The sequence below is a fragment of the Plasmodium knowlesi genome, assembly GCF_000006355.2.
Source record: "Plasmodium knowlesi strain H genome assembly, chromosome: 14".
Taxonomy (NCBI): Eukaryota; Apicomplexa; class Aconoidasida; order Haemosporida; family Plasmodiidae; genus Plasmodium; species Plasmodium knowlesi.
The window spans coordinates 1,901,576-1,914,781 of record NC_011915.2 but is presented as its reverse complement, the minus strand read 5'-3'; the positions used below and the strand labels follow the sequence as shown (position 1 = coordinate 1,914,781).

General features: G+C 39.1%; 4 protein-coding genes across 4 annotated transcripts; 1 reads left to right on the top strand and 3 right to left on the bottom strand.

Moving 5' to 3' along the window:
- Window positions 1–1,155: 1,155 nt before the first annotated feature.
- On the top strand, window positions 1,156–2,880 carry PKNH_1443900 (cytochrome c heme lyase, putative; the record flags this gene model as incomplete). Its single annotated transcript, XM_002262280.1, has 5 exons — window positions 1,156–1,264; window positions 1,393–1,669; window positions 1,826–1,912; window positions 2,124–2,232; window positions 2,764–2,880. 5 exons carry the CDS (start codon window positions 1,156–1,158, stop codon window positions 2,878–2,880), a joined length of 699 nt encoding a protein of 232 aa, XP_002262316.1.
- Window positions 2,881–4,580: 1,700 nt separating this feature from the next.
- PKNH_1443800 (histone chaperone ASF1, putative) lies at window positions 4,581–5,597 on the bottom strand (the record flags this gene model as incomplete). Its single annotated transcript, XM_002262279.1, has 2 exons — window positions 4,581–5,159; window positions 5,340–5,597. 2 exons carry the CDS (start codon window positions 5,595–5,597, stop codon window positions 4,581–4,583), a joined length of 837 nt encoding a protein of 278 aa, XP_002262315.1.
- Window positions 5,598–6,535: 938 nt separating this feature from the next.
- On the bottom strand, window positions 6,536–8,439 carry PKNH_1443700 (WD repeat-containing protein, putative; the record flags this gene model as incomplete). Its single annotated transcript, XM_002262278.1, has 2 exons — window positions 6,536–7,283; window positions 7,436–8,439. 2 exons carry the CDS (start codon window positions 8,437–8,439, stop codon window positions 6,536–6,538), a joined length of 1,752 nt encoding a protein of 583 aa, XP_002262314.1.
- A 1,880-nt stretch (window positions 8,440–10,319) lies between these two features.
- Window positions 10,320–12,944, bottom strand: PKNH_1443600 (polyadenylate-binding protein 1, putative; the record flags this gene model as incomplete). The annotated part of the gene is made up of 1 exon (XM_002262277.1): window positions 10,320–12,944. One exon carries the CDS (start codon window positions 12,942–12,944, stop codon window positions 10,320–10,322), a length of 2,625 nt encoding a protein of 874 aa, XP_002262313.1.
- Window positions 12,945–13,206: the final 262 nt, after the last annotated feature.

Here is a 13,206-nt window from a genome sequence, read left to right as displayed (position 1 = left end):
TCTTGAGTGGTAGAGAGAGGGGGCTTAAACGTGGTACGATTTTCTCCCTCCGTATTGGTGCAACCGATTGAAGGTGTGCATTTCGCCGTTTGGTGAGTCGTTTCAGGGAGGAGTCTTCGTGACGCAACTCTGCAGTCTCGTTACATCCTCTTCACCTTTTCTGATTAGTCATTTTTTATTTTTAATTTTTAATTTTTAATTTTTTTTTTTTTTTTTTTTTTTTTTTTGCCTGTGGGAGTTCACGAATTGTGAATTATATGACTCTTCCTTTTTATTTTGTTTTGGTACTCCTTTCATGTGATTCAATTTTAAATTTTCACCACTTTTGTTTTTTTCATACCGTCCAAACTTATCGTTCGCAAGCCTACCTTCTAATAAGGGGCACCGGTTTGCCTAACCACTACATGTGAAATCCCCCTCTGCGGCATATACAACGGGGTAAGAAATATATTTTGCATTCACCTTAGCAAGATGGACCAATCCATAATTCCTGTATTGTTCCTTTTTTAAAAAAAAAAAAAAATTTTAGACCCAGTTAATGGGACAACTGAAGGCGAATGTTTTATAATGGATTGGTCAGTCCCTCATGCGTAATACAAAGTCACAGTTTCTTCGCACCGGGATATAAGTCGCTGTTGTTGGAAAGGAGAAAAAAATAAGAAAAATTGCAGGGAGGGCAATCCCAATCGGGTGCATGCGCACGATAGAAAAAAAAAAAAAAAAAAAAAAAAAAAAAAAAGGGAAAACGCTTCCCGCACAATGAAGCACAAGAATGAACATATTATAGAAGGAACTCTTTGCTGAAGTTCCACTGTGGAACAGAGCAGATCGCTAACAACTGGGATGACAACTTCCACTAAGTCACACGTATCATTTTACGATCGACCACTTCACCAACCGCGTCCCCACACTTTTACAACAGTTGAAGCCAAAGTGTCAGTTTCGAAAGAACTTTCATTCATCTGAGGGGCAGTCTCTCTAAAGTGGAGAATCAAGACCAAGCATCATCCGAATTAGAAATGTACAACTGTATGTGAATGTACCCACACGTATGTATCCTCGCAGTTGAGCCTATCACTTGTCGCTGTTCACAGAAAAGTATCTACCCTGGGGGGATGTTTCAACAGAGAGATAATAAAATACCCCTTCGCAAATATGCAGAGCATAGGAAGTACAATTGGTGATGATCAAAATGGAGAAAAAGTGAGATGCCCCTCATCCTTAGTGGAGAATTTAAAAAAAATGCCTAAGGAAGTGAAGAATGGTAAGTCAATCCGCGCGTTAGCGGCTTGTATAAGAAGTGTGTTCTGTGCAGATGCAAGAAGACCGATCCATCTATCGCTCAGTCAGTTCCAATACTTTACCACATCCCGTATCACCCCCTCCACGCAGAAGTGATAAATGAACGGAACATGATGCCGGAAATTCCCAACTACTCCCTGAGCGAAGAATCCGAGTGCCCCCTGAAGAGGAACAGAGATGTTTCTTCCATCCCCAAGAACACCAAAGAGAATTGGCTCTACCCCTCTCCACAGCAATTTTATAATTCCTTAATTAGGAAGAATAAACACATTGATAAAAATTACATTGACGCTGTGGTGACTGTGCACAACGAAGTTAATGAAGAATCCTGGAGGCACATCTTAAAATATGAGTACCTGCACAGGAGGTATGTCTGCAATATGTGAACTGTCAAAGAGGGCGCTTCAAATATGCTCCAAGAGCTATGTTAATGCCAAGTGAACAATACGTCAGCATAACCATACTGCATTGTAACGACAATGTGTTGTTCACACCATCGCATGATCCTCTTCTCCCTCCTCAGCAAATGCAGCGAAGTCACTCTGCAGCGATTTCTTGGGAAGTTTGACGACCTCTCCGTCAAGGCCAAATTCAGGAGCATTTTCTCCAGGTAATGAAAAATTTGCAAAGCGGCACTGTTACGATTGAGCAATGGGTGCATCTGTACATATGAGTAGATCAAATTTTGTGATACTCCTCATCTTTCTTCCTCCCTTGCTGAAGAAACAAATGATAACTGGAGGTGGCCGGCCTCTATTACAATTCCGTTCTTCCTTCCCTGTAAAATGCACAAGTACTATTTTATTACCCCCCCCCTGCAGGTTAGGTAGACCATTCGATAGACACGACTGGTATGTGAATAGGTGCGGTAAAGAGGTGAAGTACATTTTGGATTATTACAACGATGAATCTATGCAGGATGACAAGAATGTAAGAAGCATCAAAAAGTGGGTGATTCCTCTCCCAATACACATGGGGGGGGAAATGGCGCGCGAGAAATAAATTGTTGAATTGTTGATTTGTTGAATTGTTGATTTGTTGAATTGTTGATTTGTTGAATTGTTGATTTGTTGAATTGTTGATTTGTTGAATTGTTGATTTGTTGAATTGTTGATTTGTTGAATTGTTGATTTGTTGAATTGTTGAATTGTTGAATTGTTGAATTGTTGATTTGTTGAATTGTTGATTTGTTGAATTGTTGATTTGTTGAATTGTTGAATTGTTGAATTGTTGAATTGTTGATTTGTTGAATTGTTGATTTGTTGAATTGTTGATTTGTTGAATTGTTGATTTGTTGAATTGTTGATTTGTTGAATTGTTGATTTGTTGAATTGTTGATTTGTTGAATTGTTGAATTGTTGAATTGTTGAATTGTTGATTTGTTGAATTGTTGATTTGTTGAATTGTTGATTTGTTGAATTGTTGATTTGTTGAATTGCTTTTTTTTCCCCTCGCTCGCAGATATACATTGACGTCAGGCCTGCCATGAACAGCTTCTCAAACATCTGGGACCGAATACGTTACCCATTTTATGAATTTTACTTTAAGCATATCAAGCGGTACGAGTTGTTTAGGTGATCTAACCCCCCCCCTTGGTGTGCGTATGCATATGGATATCTCACCAGAAAAGAAACAAACGTGTTACAGGAGTTGTTTTCAAAAAAAGGGGGTATAAGAAACGGCTATGCGAAAACTCCTGCAGCGAAGGCCTTCTCCCACATCTTCCGTCGCCCTTTCCTTCTCTGTAACATTTCCTTTTCGTTCTTTATACCATCATCGATAATGGAGTATACCCTCCCCTCCTGGTGTCAGTCACTTTGTCCAAATCACCAGAACGAAAAGAACTCATCTCTAGTTTGGAGCAACAGAAGATTTAAAAATATGATAAGCGTGAATGTATCACGCACCGATTTTGTTTGTCCTTCCACCCCCCAAAAAAAAAAAAAAAACAAATCCCGAGGAAGGGTACGGGCAAAAGGGTACAACCTCAGTAGGAGTATTCCTTACAGAAGTTACAAAATTTTTTTATGCAGCCATTTTGGAACATTGGACAAGTAGAGGAGGAATCTGCACCCCTCCACTGTAACTGTACACATCGCCCCGTTACTGTACATGCGGCGTCCAACTCACCCACAAATTCCAAAGCTTACGTATACATAAAATACGCCTATAAAAAAAGCGAACAAATTTTATATTTAAAAAAAAATAAATCAAGTGAGTGACACTCGCTGTATGTCCGTCAAGCTGCACAGAATATATCCATCCTTTAGTACAGCGTGATAATAGTTGGCGTGAAAAAAAAAAAAAAAAAAAAAAAAAAAAAAAAAAAAATTACTTCCGCATGCAGTGTTATCCGTTGCTTTGTTCAAAAAGTAGGGACATAAGCAAAAAAAAAAAAAAATGTTAAGTGTAAAAAAAGAGCAAAGAGAATGACATAACGTGACGCAGACAGGATAACTGCAGGAAGGCAACCGATCCATTTAAAAAGATAACGCTCCTTTGCTACACACTTGCTTTTTTTTTTTTCTTTTAAAACATTTTTTTTTTTTTTTTAATCTTTGAAAATTTTTTTATTCTATTTTTTTTGTATCTAAGAATTAACGAAAGGGGAATAAAAAAAAAATATTTATGTGGAGACTGCTGCAAAGGGGAAAGGGGAGAGAGGGCGTAGTTGACAGTGGCCATGTGACAACACCACATGTGTAAGTGCCTCCACATGCGGAAAGCACAAAAAACATGTGTCTTAGCGCACGTGCCTATGGGGTTGGTTCAGATGAACTATCTGCATTGTGACTTAAGAGCCGGCCGATATGCACATGCATAGGTGGTAAACGACATAGCGTACATACACACGTGGAAAAAAAAGGGGGGAAAAAAAAATAAAGAATTTAAAAGTAAAGCAATTAAAAAAAAAAAAAAAAAAAGCCAAGGGGGGGGGAAAGGGGGTGGACATATTGGACACATACGCATGCCAGATGTTACGTCGAGTGCGGACGCTTTTGTAAAACAACAAAAAAATGAAAAAATATAATAAAAAAAAAAATAGAAGAATTAAATAAAAAAATGAAGAATCTCTCTGCGCTGTGCACACATAGCGCCATTTCAAACTGCACTTTTCACAACTGTTGTTACGTCAACCGAGTGTAGGCACCTACTGTCTACATGTACGCATGAATATTTAGCAGGAGGAGCACAACAACGGTATGAACGGCATGAACGGCATAGATGGCGGAAGGAACGAAAACAACGACAGTGCAGGGCCAATTCGGACGACCCACTCAGGCGTTATTATTATTATCAATGGTTATTCTGCTTATCCCATTTATGTTGGCATTAAAAAGTTCGCACTTATCCAAATCAGTGGAAGCGCCATTACTACTGAGAACCCCCCGTTCGTTCAAGTCTGCGTTGGAGTACGTGTTGCCATACATATTGGCATTTTCGTGCGCCTCCATGTGCGTGCTCATTTTACCGTTCGTGCCAACATTCCCATGGATATCACTGGAGACGAAAATGTTTTCCTGCGTAGACTCGTTTGTTATGTTAGAGTTGCTATTCTGATCGGCATTCATTTTTATGGAGTTCATTAACTCGATCTGTTCATTTTCTTTGTCAAATTCTTTAAAATCATCTTTCTCCTCTGCATCCCATGTTATGCAAAATTTTACAATTCTTGGATTTTCCACAAATATATGTCTACATATTTTATCGTACTGGGGTACGGCGGGTGGTTTTTCTCTCAGTTCCATGTCTTTGTAAAATGAATTCATGTAGTAGGCGATCCGAATGAACTCCTTTTCTTTATAGTTCGCTGATATAAGGATGGCTTGCAGGCCAAGCACGCTATCAACATCCATCTGCGAGGGGGGGGGGTTAAACGATGAGTATGATGCAAAGGGACGAAATTGGGATTGCAGCGGTTCATATTTCATTTTTCAGCGCGAACATGCAGTCCAATAAGCATAACTGCCATGATAGGTACGCGATGGACACATTATACATAATTTCAGTTCGCGGGGACGGGATTCTACACCTACGTTCTTATAGTCGGGGGGATTCACCGCGTAGTCAAACATCATCACACCTCGCTCAATGGGTCCCAAGAAAATATTATCTAACTCGATGTCCTGGTTCCCCTCCCCATCATTGTTCACAGCAGAAATGTAAAAAATTTTCCATTCCAAATCTGCCTCTAATTTATTCAACGCCTCAAACTCAATGGTAAAAACGAATGGATCTAAAATATCACATATGGGATTGTTCACTATTACTTTCGTCACATTAACTTCAGACATGGTTCTTTCTTTTTATTTTTTGATGGGGAGAAAAAATTATGTAAGAAAAAAAAAAAAAAAAAGGCAAGGAAAAAATTATCGATCAGTAGCTATATGCCTAACGTATGCGAACGGGTAAAATGGCCAATGATCAATTTGGCCAAATCATCAAAGAGAAAAGGAATTTCCTTAAAAAAATTAACTAAATTTCTCACCTCTCAGGAAAATAAATAAATAAATAAAAACACACTACATGCTCTCTTGGCTAAGGCAATAAAACTTCATTTTTCTGTTTTCTTTTTCTCATGCTCCCTTTTCCCATATGCCGTGCATACCAAGTTAAAAAAAAAAAAAAAAAAAAAAAAAAAAAAACGCGTTAGCTGTGCGGAAATTTGTTAAGGCGGGAATACACATGAGGGAGGGGGAGGATGTGACCATATAATTAACATACGTGTCAACATGCACGCGTGCCGAAAGAACTGAACTGCATGCAGGGAAACGTTCACAGACCCCCCTGAACGATTGCAATTTCTGGGGCTCAGTAAAGCGGCCAAAGAGCTAAACTCATTTATGAGCAAAATCGCTAATCCGATAATCCGTTTCACCGCGAAATGTTAAAAAAAATGCCAACGCAAGACTAACACCAATAAGTGTAAGGTGCGGCTCAACTGGCCAAGCGCGAAAAAAAAAAAAATTCCCCCTCGATTGGAGTAGGCGAAACGAAAGCGATGCCCCAGATCTCGAGCGCGAAAGAGCTCCTCTGGTTGTGTAACACATTAACCATGCTTACACAAAGAGTGAGGTGCGCATTTTTATCATAATGAAACAATTATTTGTAAAAGAAAAGAAGAAAAAAAAAAAAAAAAAAAAAAAAAAGTAAGCAAATAGGAAAAAAACAAAAAGGCTTTAAAAAATGAGGAAAATCCTCACCAAGTGGGGAAGGAAACTCAAACAGGTACCTATACTACAGAGGTGGCTTTTAGCTCTCCCCCTGAGGCCACAGGGCCGGCTCCCAAAAGGTCGTAGACGTAAAAGGAATTGGCCTTGACGGAGAAACACATATTATCGCCACCGTTGAAAAAATCGGCAGCCAGCACATTATATCTCACATTGTTATTAAACCAGGGAATGTTACAATACACATAATTTGTATGTAAGTCTATGAGCTTAATGCCATTCTTTGCAAGCTTGGTATAATATAGAAGGCAATTGTGGGAGGGGTTAAAAATAGCATTGCTAACTGGGAGCGTCAAATTTTTAAAGCTCTTTATTGGGGTCGTCAAATTATCCACATGAAATAAATTAAGGAAACCAGTGAATGAACCCGTAACCAAATTATCACCATGGATGCTAAAACATGATGGAAAAACTGAGTAGTTATCTACCACTCTGTTGATTAATTTATTTGTGTTCAAACACCAGTTGTATAAGTTGCCTTTACTGTCAATGGCAAACAGACTGTTTGATTTTTGGTGGAAATTCATACCAATACATTTATAATCCATTTCGAAACTCTTCACCACATCAAAACTTCTTGTGTCGTAAATGTTTATCTTCCTGCTCCGCCTGAAGGATATACCATACAGGTGATTGTTACTTTGCTCAGATAGCCCCATATTCTCCTCATTGTTTGTGTGAAAGAATTTTATTTCCATAGGGATAACTCGTCCAGCGTTTCCAGGATGAATGCGATTTTTGTATACAATCCTGTAAGGAAAGGAACAAAGGCGATCAAATATAGTGAATTATAAAAAAAACAGGGCGTATTGGCATGGCGTAATGGAGGGAATATATATATCCATAGGCCAAACCATTCCACGAGAAAATAACCCCCTGACCGCGAGATCGCTTGTGCTTACCCCTTTTCCAAATTATAGTTCCGAACGTAGTTATCATACATGAGGATGTACACGCTTCCGTTGCTTTCCTGCACATGGCCAATCCTCCCGCGGAAGGAAATTTTCTTCGACATGCTTAGCAACCTCTCCTTGTATTGAAGCACATACAAATCAGAGTTATAAACAGGCAGAATTAAATTTGCCTTGGGCATGCCGACTAGCTGTCTAATTTTTTTATCCTCAATTCTATGGAAAGTAAATTTCTGTAAGTAATATTTCAAAAATATGTTTTTTTCATTCATTTTATTTAGTCGCCTCTTCTTCTTTATATGAGAATCCATTTCGTTATTATCAAAGATGTATATGTCTTCCATTTTTATGGTGGATGCCGCGTTTATCTGTTCCTCCCCTTCGTACGTTTCAATATCTACCTTGTCGATGTACTTTTCGAAATAGTTTTCGCTTTGTTCATTCTTGATCAAATGTTCTTCATCCGTTTCATGTCCTATTTCGATTTGTTCTCCGTCTAGGCTTTCGTCATCCTCCGATTCGGCGGCAAATCCCCGGGAATGGCTTTTCGAGTCCCTCTCCAACACATCATCATCCGAGTCATGCCACACTTTGTTGTTCCTTACAGACCGCAACTTCTTCCCCCTATCTTCCTGTTTCCCCTGCTCCTGAACGTTATCATCATCTTTTAGATAATTGTCAAAGTCGAAAAAACCTTCCTCTCCGTTGTCCCGTCCATTTTCTTTTTCACGTGGGTTATCATTTTTTAAAATTATAGATGCCTCCTCGGGGGAAGACGCTCCATCTTCATTTGGTCCGTCAAAATTTGTATTACGAACGCTCCTCCAGTTGGGGTTTTCCACATAAGTGGTATTATCATCACTTTTTTTTATTCCTACTCTGCTGTTCCTTTGCGCAAAGGCTTTTTGCTTTATAAACTGTTCCTCCTCCTCGTTGTCACTTAAAAACGTGTCAGTAATTATGACATCGTCATCCTGGATTATGGAATTATCCATGTTGTTCTGCGTAGATTGGGCAGACTGTGCGGGTTGAGCGAACTATACACTTCTTTGGAAGGCTCGCTCGCACTTATACTAAAAAACGAGAAATGCATATATCTGTATCTAAACGGATGCATAAATCATTATATTCGTAAATTTGTATTTTTGTATGTCCTCCCAGATCGATTAATCGCTCGATTATTCATTTCTTTTTTTTTTTTTTTTTTTTAATGTAATTCGCCTGACTTTTCATACTTTTTTAAAACAACATGAGAATATGATACAGAATTGCGACAAACTTTCCAAGTGGAAAGAACGCCTCAACAAAATTGCGGTGTTGTAGTTGAGGCAAATTGCATTTCCACATTGTTTTCTTTTTACGTTGTTTTTTTAATGAATATTACATTTCTTCCGTTATTTCTTCTATTTCTTAAAATGTTCGCTCTTTAAAATAATTAAAAATCGGGGTGGGGGGAATAGTTGTTGCTAGCCAATTTACAGTGGAATTATTTATTTATTTATTTTTTTTTTTTTCCAAGCGGAGAAATTTTGCATGAACTGTTCAGGTAGAATTTGTTTGGGAAATGTTTTTATCCACGCGGCCATACATATGGATGGTTACCCAGTGGCAACGGTTCGGATGTAAATTCGAACATTTTCCCGTGAACTTTCCGTTTTCATGTTGAACTGGATATGAAGTGACAATTGCCAGAAGTATTCTCCTTTTGGACGACTCCTGAGCGCTACAACAACGAAGCTTCGCAGATGTTTAAGACCCCCGCGGGAAATTTATAAAAAAAAAAAAAAAAAAAAAAAGCTTCAAAAAGTTGCTGCTAAAATATGTTGGCATGCCGACTAGTTCTTACGAACCATTCTATTACCATCAAATTTTTTTTTTAAATGTTTAAACCTTAACATTGAAGGGAAAGATATATATATCTTACTCGAGCCCGTTTGTTGTCCGTCATTGAACAGATGTGCGTTTAGGACGTTTGACTTTTGTAGAGTGCGCGTTACAGGGTACTGCAGTCCCTTTCATCGATACGTGAAAGAGCGATGGTCGCGGGGGGTGCTAAACCCTGACTGGTTTAAGTGGTACGAAATTGAAGCAGTGAATGGAAAGCACATGGGAAAAAGAAAAAAAAAAAAACAAGAAGAAAAATAACAGCACCCGTAAAATATACACAACAAAGAAAATTCCTTCTGCACAAATATATAATTATTTTTTGCTTCTCTTCGTCATGCAACCCCTGCACAACAAATGTACTATTTAACAAAGTTGGCTGATTCGCCGTAGGAAAGAAAACCGAAGGAAAAACAAAATTACAACGAAATTGCAATTATATTCGACGCTATTTGCAACTCTTTTCAATGTCATCTTGGCCATTTAAAATGCCTCATTTTTTTTTTTTCTCATTTTAGCATTTGGGAGAACAAGTTTGTGATATTCTCTTAAATTCTTTGTTACTCTTTCCTTTTTGTATACAAAAAAAAAAAAAAAAAAAAAAAAAAAAAAAAAAAACTTATTCTTTTTAGAACGATTCATATAATTTCTTTCTTTGCATACAAAAATTCGACGGGGAGATAAGGGTGAAATGTGTGCACACACGGTGAAGTAAATGGATTTCTCGCACGATTCGTATGAACATGTCAAGGTGTGACAGCATGCAGAGGTGTGTACATACATATATATATACATATGTATAAATATATATATCCACATGTAGGTCGCTTTCCCTACAAATGAAGTGGTCTTTTTTTTTCTTGGTGAGGGTCGAATTAATTTCCGAACAAGTGTACACCCCATGCGGAGGGCAGACATAGCAAAAGAAGGAGGCTTCCATTGTTGCAACGTACAAACATATCAATCTAAAAATGGGACATATCTCCCGCGTCTACTTGGCTTTCTGCAGCACGACAAGAGCCTCGTCAATTTTCTTCTTCAGCTGCTCCTCATTTTCCAGCAAAATAAGGAGCTCGGAGTTGTCCATTTCCAACATCATTCCAGTGATTTTTCCAGCTAAGGTTGGGTGGTAGTTCGCAACCAGCGGAAATAAATTTTCACCCAAAACTTGTTTCTGCATGGAAGGAGGTGCAGAGGCCAATGCTGCAGCGGTTAAAGTAGAGCTGTTGTTAAAATTCACGTTCATGTTATTAATTGCATTTACTTTATTTGCATTCTTGTTTGGCATTTCCATACGGTTTCTTGCTTGTGATGTGAATTTAAAGTTTCCATTTGGAGGTACCTGTTGTTGCATCTGTTGAGGTGATTTCTGTTGTGTCTGTTGTTGTTGTGGTGATCCTTGTCCCTGTTGTTGTTGTGGTGGAGGTGGTCCCTGATGATTCATCTGACTGCCTTGTGAAGTGTTCTGTTTACCTACCATGTTAATGGGTAGCTGCTTCTGGTTTGGAATATTCGCTATATTTCCTGCTCCCATATTTCTACTCGCTCTGTTGTTCATATTCCTCATATTGTTGTTCAGCATTTGGTTGTTCGCTGGTTGTTGTTGCATAGCTTGGTTGTTGTTGTGTTGTCCTGGTGCACTTAAATTTGGTTGTTGTGGATTTCCTTGTCCTAATGCATTGGGATATTGGTGTCCTGGATGCAGTTGGGCGTTCACCTTATTCTGATTCATACTGTTGTTCATCATGTTCGCTCCTCCTTGTGTGTAGAATCTCATTTGGTTCATTTGCCCTCTTAAATTTGCATTGAAATTTAGTTGCTGTTGGGCTGCCTGCTGATGAACAACTTGCTGTTGTGCGGCTTGCTGATGTCTCCAGGAAATAAGGTTATTCTGATTAAATGGAGTTAACACTGGTCTTCCATAATTTAATGTGTTCTGATTAAACTGCAACTGTGGGGACTGCGGATTGGGGTACTGCATAGGAGAATTTAGTGCATTATTCATGTGGTGCCTTATGGGGTGCATGCGGAATCGTTGTTGTAGTCGAGATAATCTTTGCTCTCTCTTTTCTGCTAAACCAACGTACAAGGGTTTTCCGTTAATAATTTTCAGGTGCATTTCCGTAACTGCTTTGTTTGCTTCTTCTTGTTGAGCGAAGCAGACAAATCCGAACCCTTTGCTCTGTTCCTTGTCGTCTCTCATAACCTTCGCGGATGTGATTGTTCCATATGGTTCAAAGAGTTCTTTCAATGTTTGGTCGTCAATCGCATCGTCCAAGTTTTTTATATACAGATTTACACCCTGGTGTTTGTTTTTACTTTCCATGTTCAGGTTATCAAATTTCGCCTTCAGAATGGCATGTCTTCTGGCTCTCGACTGATGAGGTCCTACGTATAGGATATTAGGACTGTCTGCGCTCTCCGAACCACTATCCTTTTTATTAATTCCATTTGTGCTTTCTCCCTGTGCGGCTGCATTGGCTGCGATAGAACTTGCTCCGTCTTCCTTCACGTTGGAAGCTCCGTCTGTCGAAGTGACCCCTGATGTTTCATTAGCCTTATCATCAGATTCGACCTTGTTACCTTCATTCCCTTTCACTGATTCAGAGGTTGCCCCAGTGGTGTTGGCTCCTCCTTCAGTTTCTTCTCCACTTTTTCCTGTATCTCCAGCAGTAGAAACTTTGTTGTCTCCCTTTCCATCGACTGTTGTTCCTTTACCGACTTCTCCTTCTACGCCATTAGCATCTGCACCTGTGGCAATACCATTGTTGGTCCCGTTGTTTGCATTTGCATTCTCCGCTTCTTCCTTTTTCGCATCGTACGTATGGTCTATTTGACCATCGTCGGTGATTTTCTTTCCATTCAGATTTTCCATAGCATTTTTTGCACTTTCAGAATCAGCATAATTGATAAAACAAAACTTTCTATTCTTATTGTCCGTTTTCACAATCATGGATGTAATTTCTCCATATGGACTGAACAGTTGTTTCAAGTGTGCCTCAGTAACACTGTCTGGAAAATTCTTCACATACAGGTTGGTGAACTTGGTATCGTTCGTAGCCCTTTCCGACCTTTTAATAAAATGGCCCACGTATACATTTTTCGATCCTAACTGAATTCCATTTACCTTTTCGATGGCTTCCTTTGCACTCTCCTCATCTTCATAATGAACAAATCCATAACTTTTGCTCTTTCCAAATTCGTCCGTGGCAACCTTACACGACAAAATATTTCCGAACATACTGAACGTATCAAATAGAGCCTTATTATCTATAGACTTGTCAAGGTTCTTCACGAAAATATTACCTGCACCACTTTTTCTCAACGATGGGTCTCTATGACTCCACATGAGTCTTGCTGGCTGTCCTTTTATATTTGTATAGTTTAACGTGTCCAGTGCTCTTTCTGCATCTGCTAAGTTATGGTAATTCACATATGCGTAACCCAGTGATTTTCTTGTTACGCTATCTCGACATACTCTAATGGATGACACATGTCCAACTGTGTTGAAAATTTCGTAAAGAACTGCCTCCGTCACATCCTCATTCAGATCCCCTACATACAGGGAGGCGGTGGAAAAGCTTGGGTGCATAATATTCGTTCCAGTAGCCAACATTTTGTCAACTTGGGGTGTGTGTGTATGTGTGTAGAGGGGGGGGGGCTCAGTTGGGATTTGGAAAAGGAGTCAGCACGTGTACACGTAGCGGTAAGGAAATGTACGCAAAAAAAAAAAAATAGAAAAATAAAATATAATAAATGAAAATTTAGTGCGCGTAACCGATGTGGCTAGAAAAATGTGAACTCATCTACACCTGACGCACAGATAACTACTCCACTGGCGTGATCCAGAGCAATCGCCAAAGACACTCCCTCTCAGA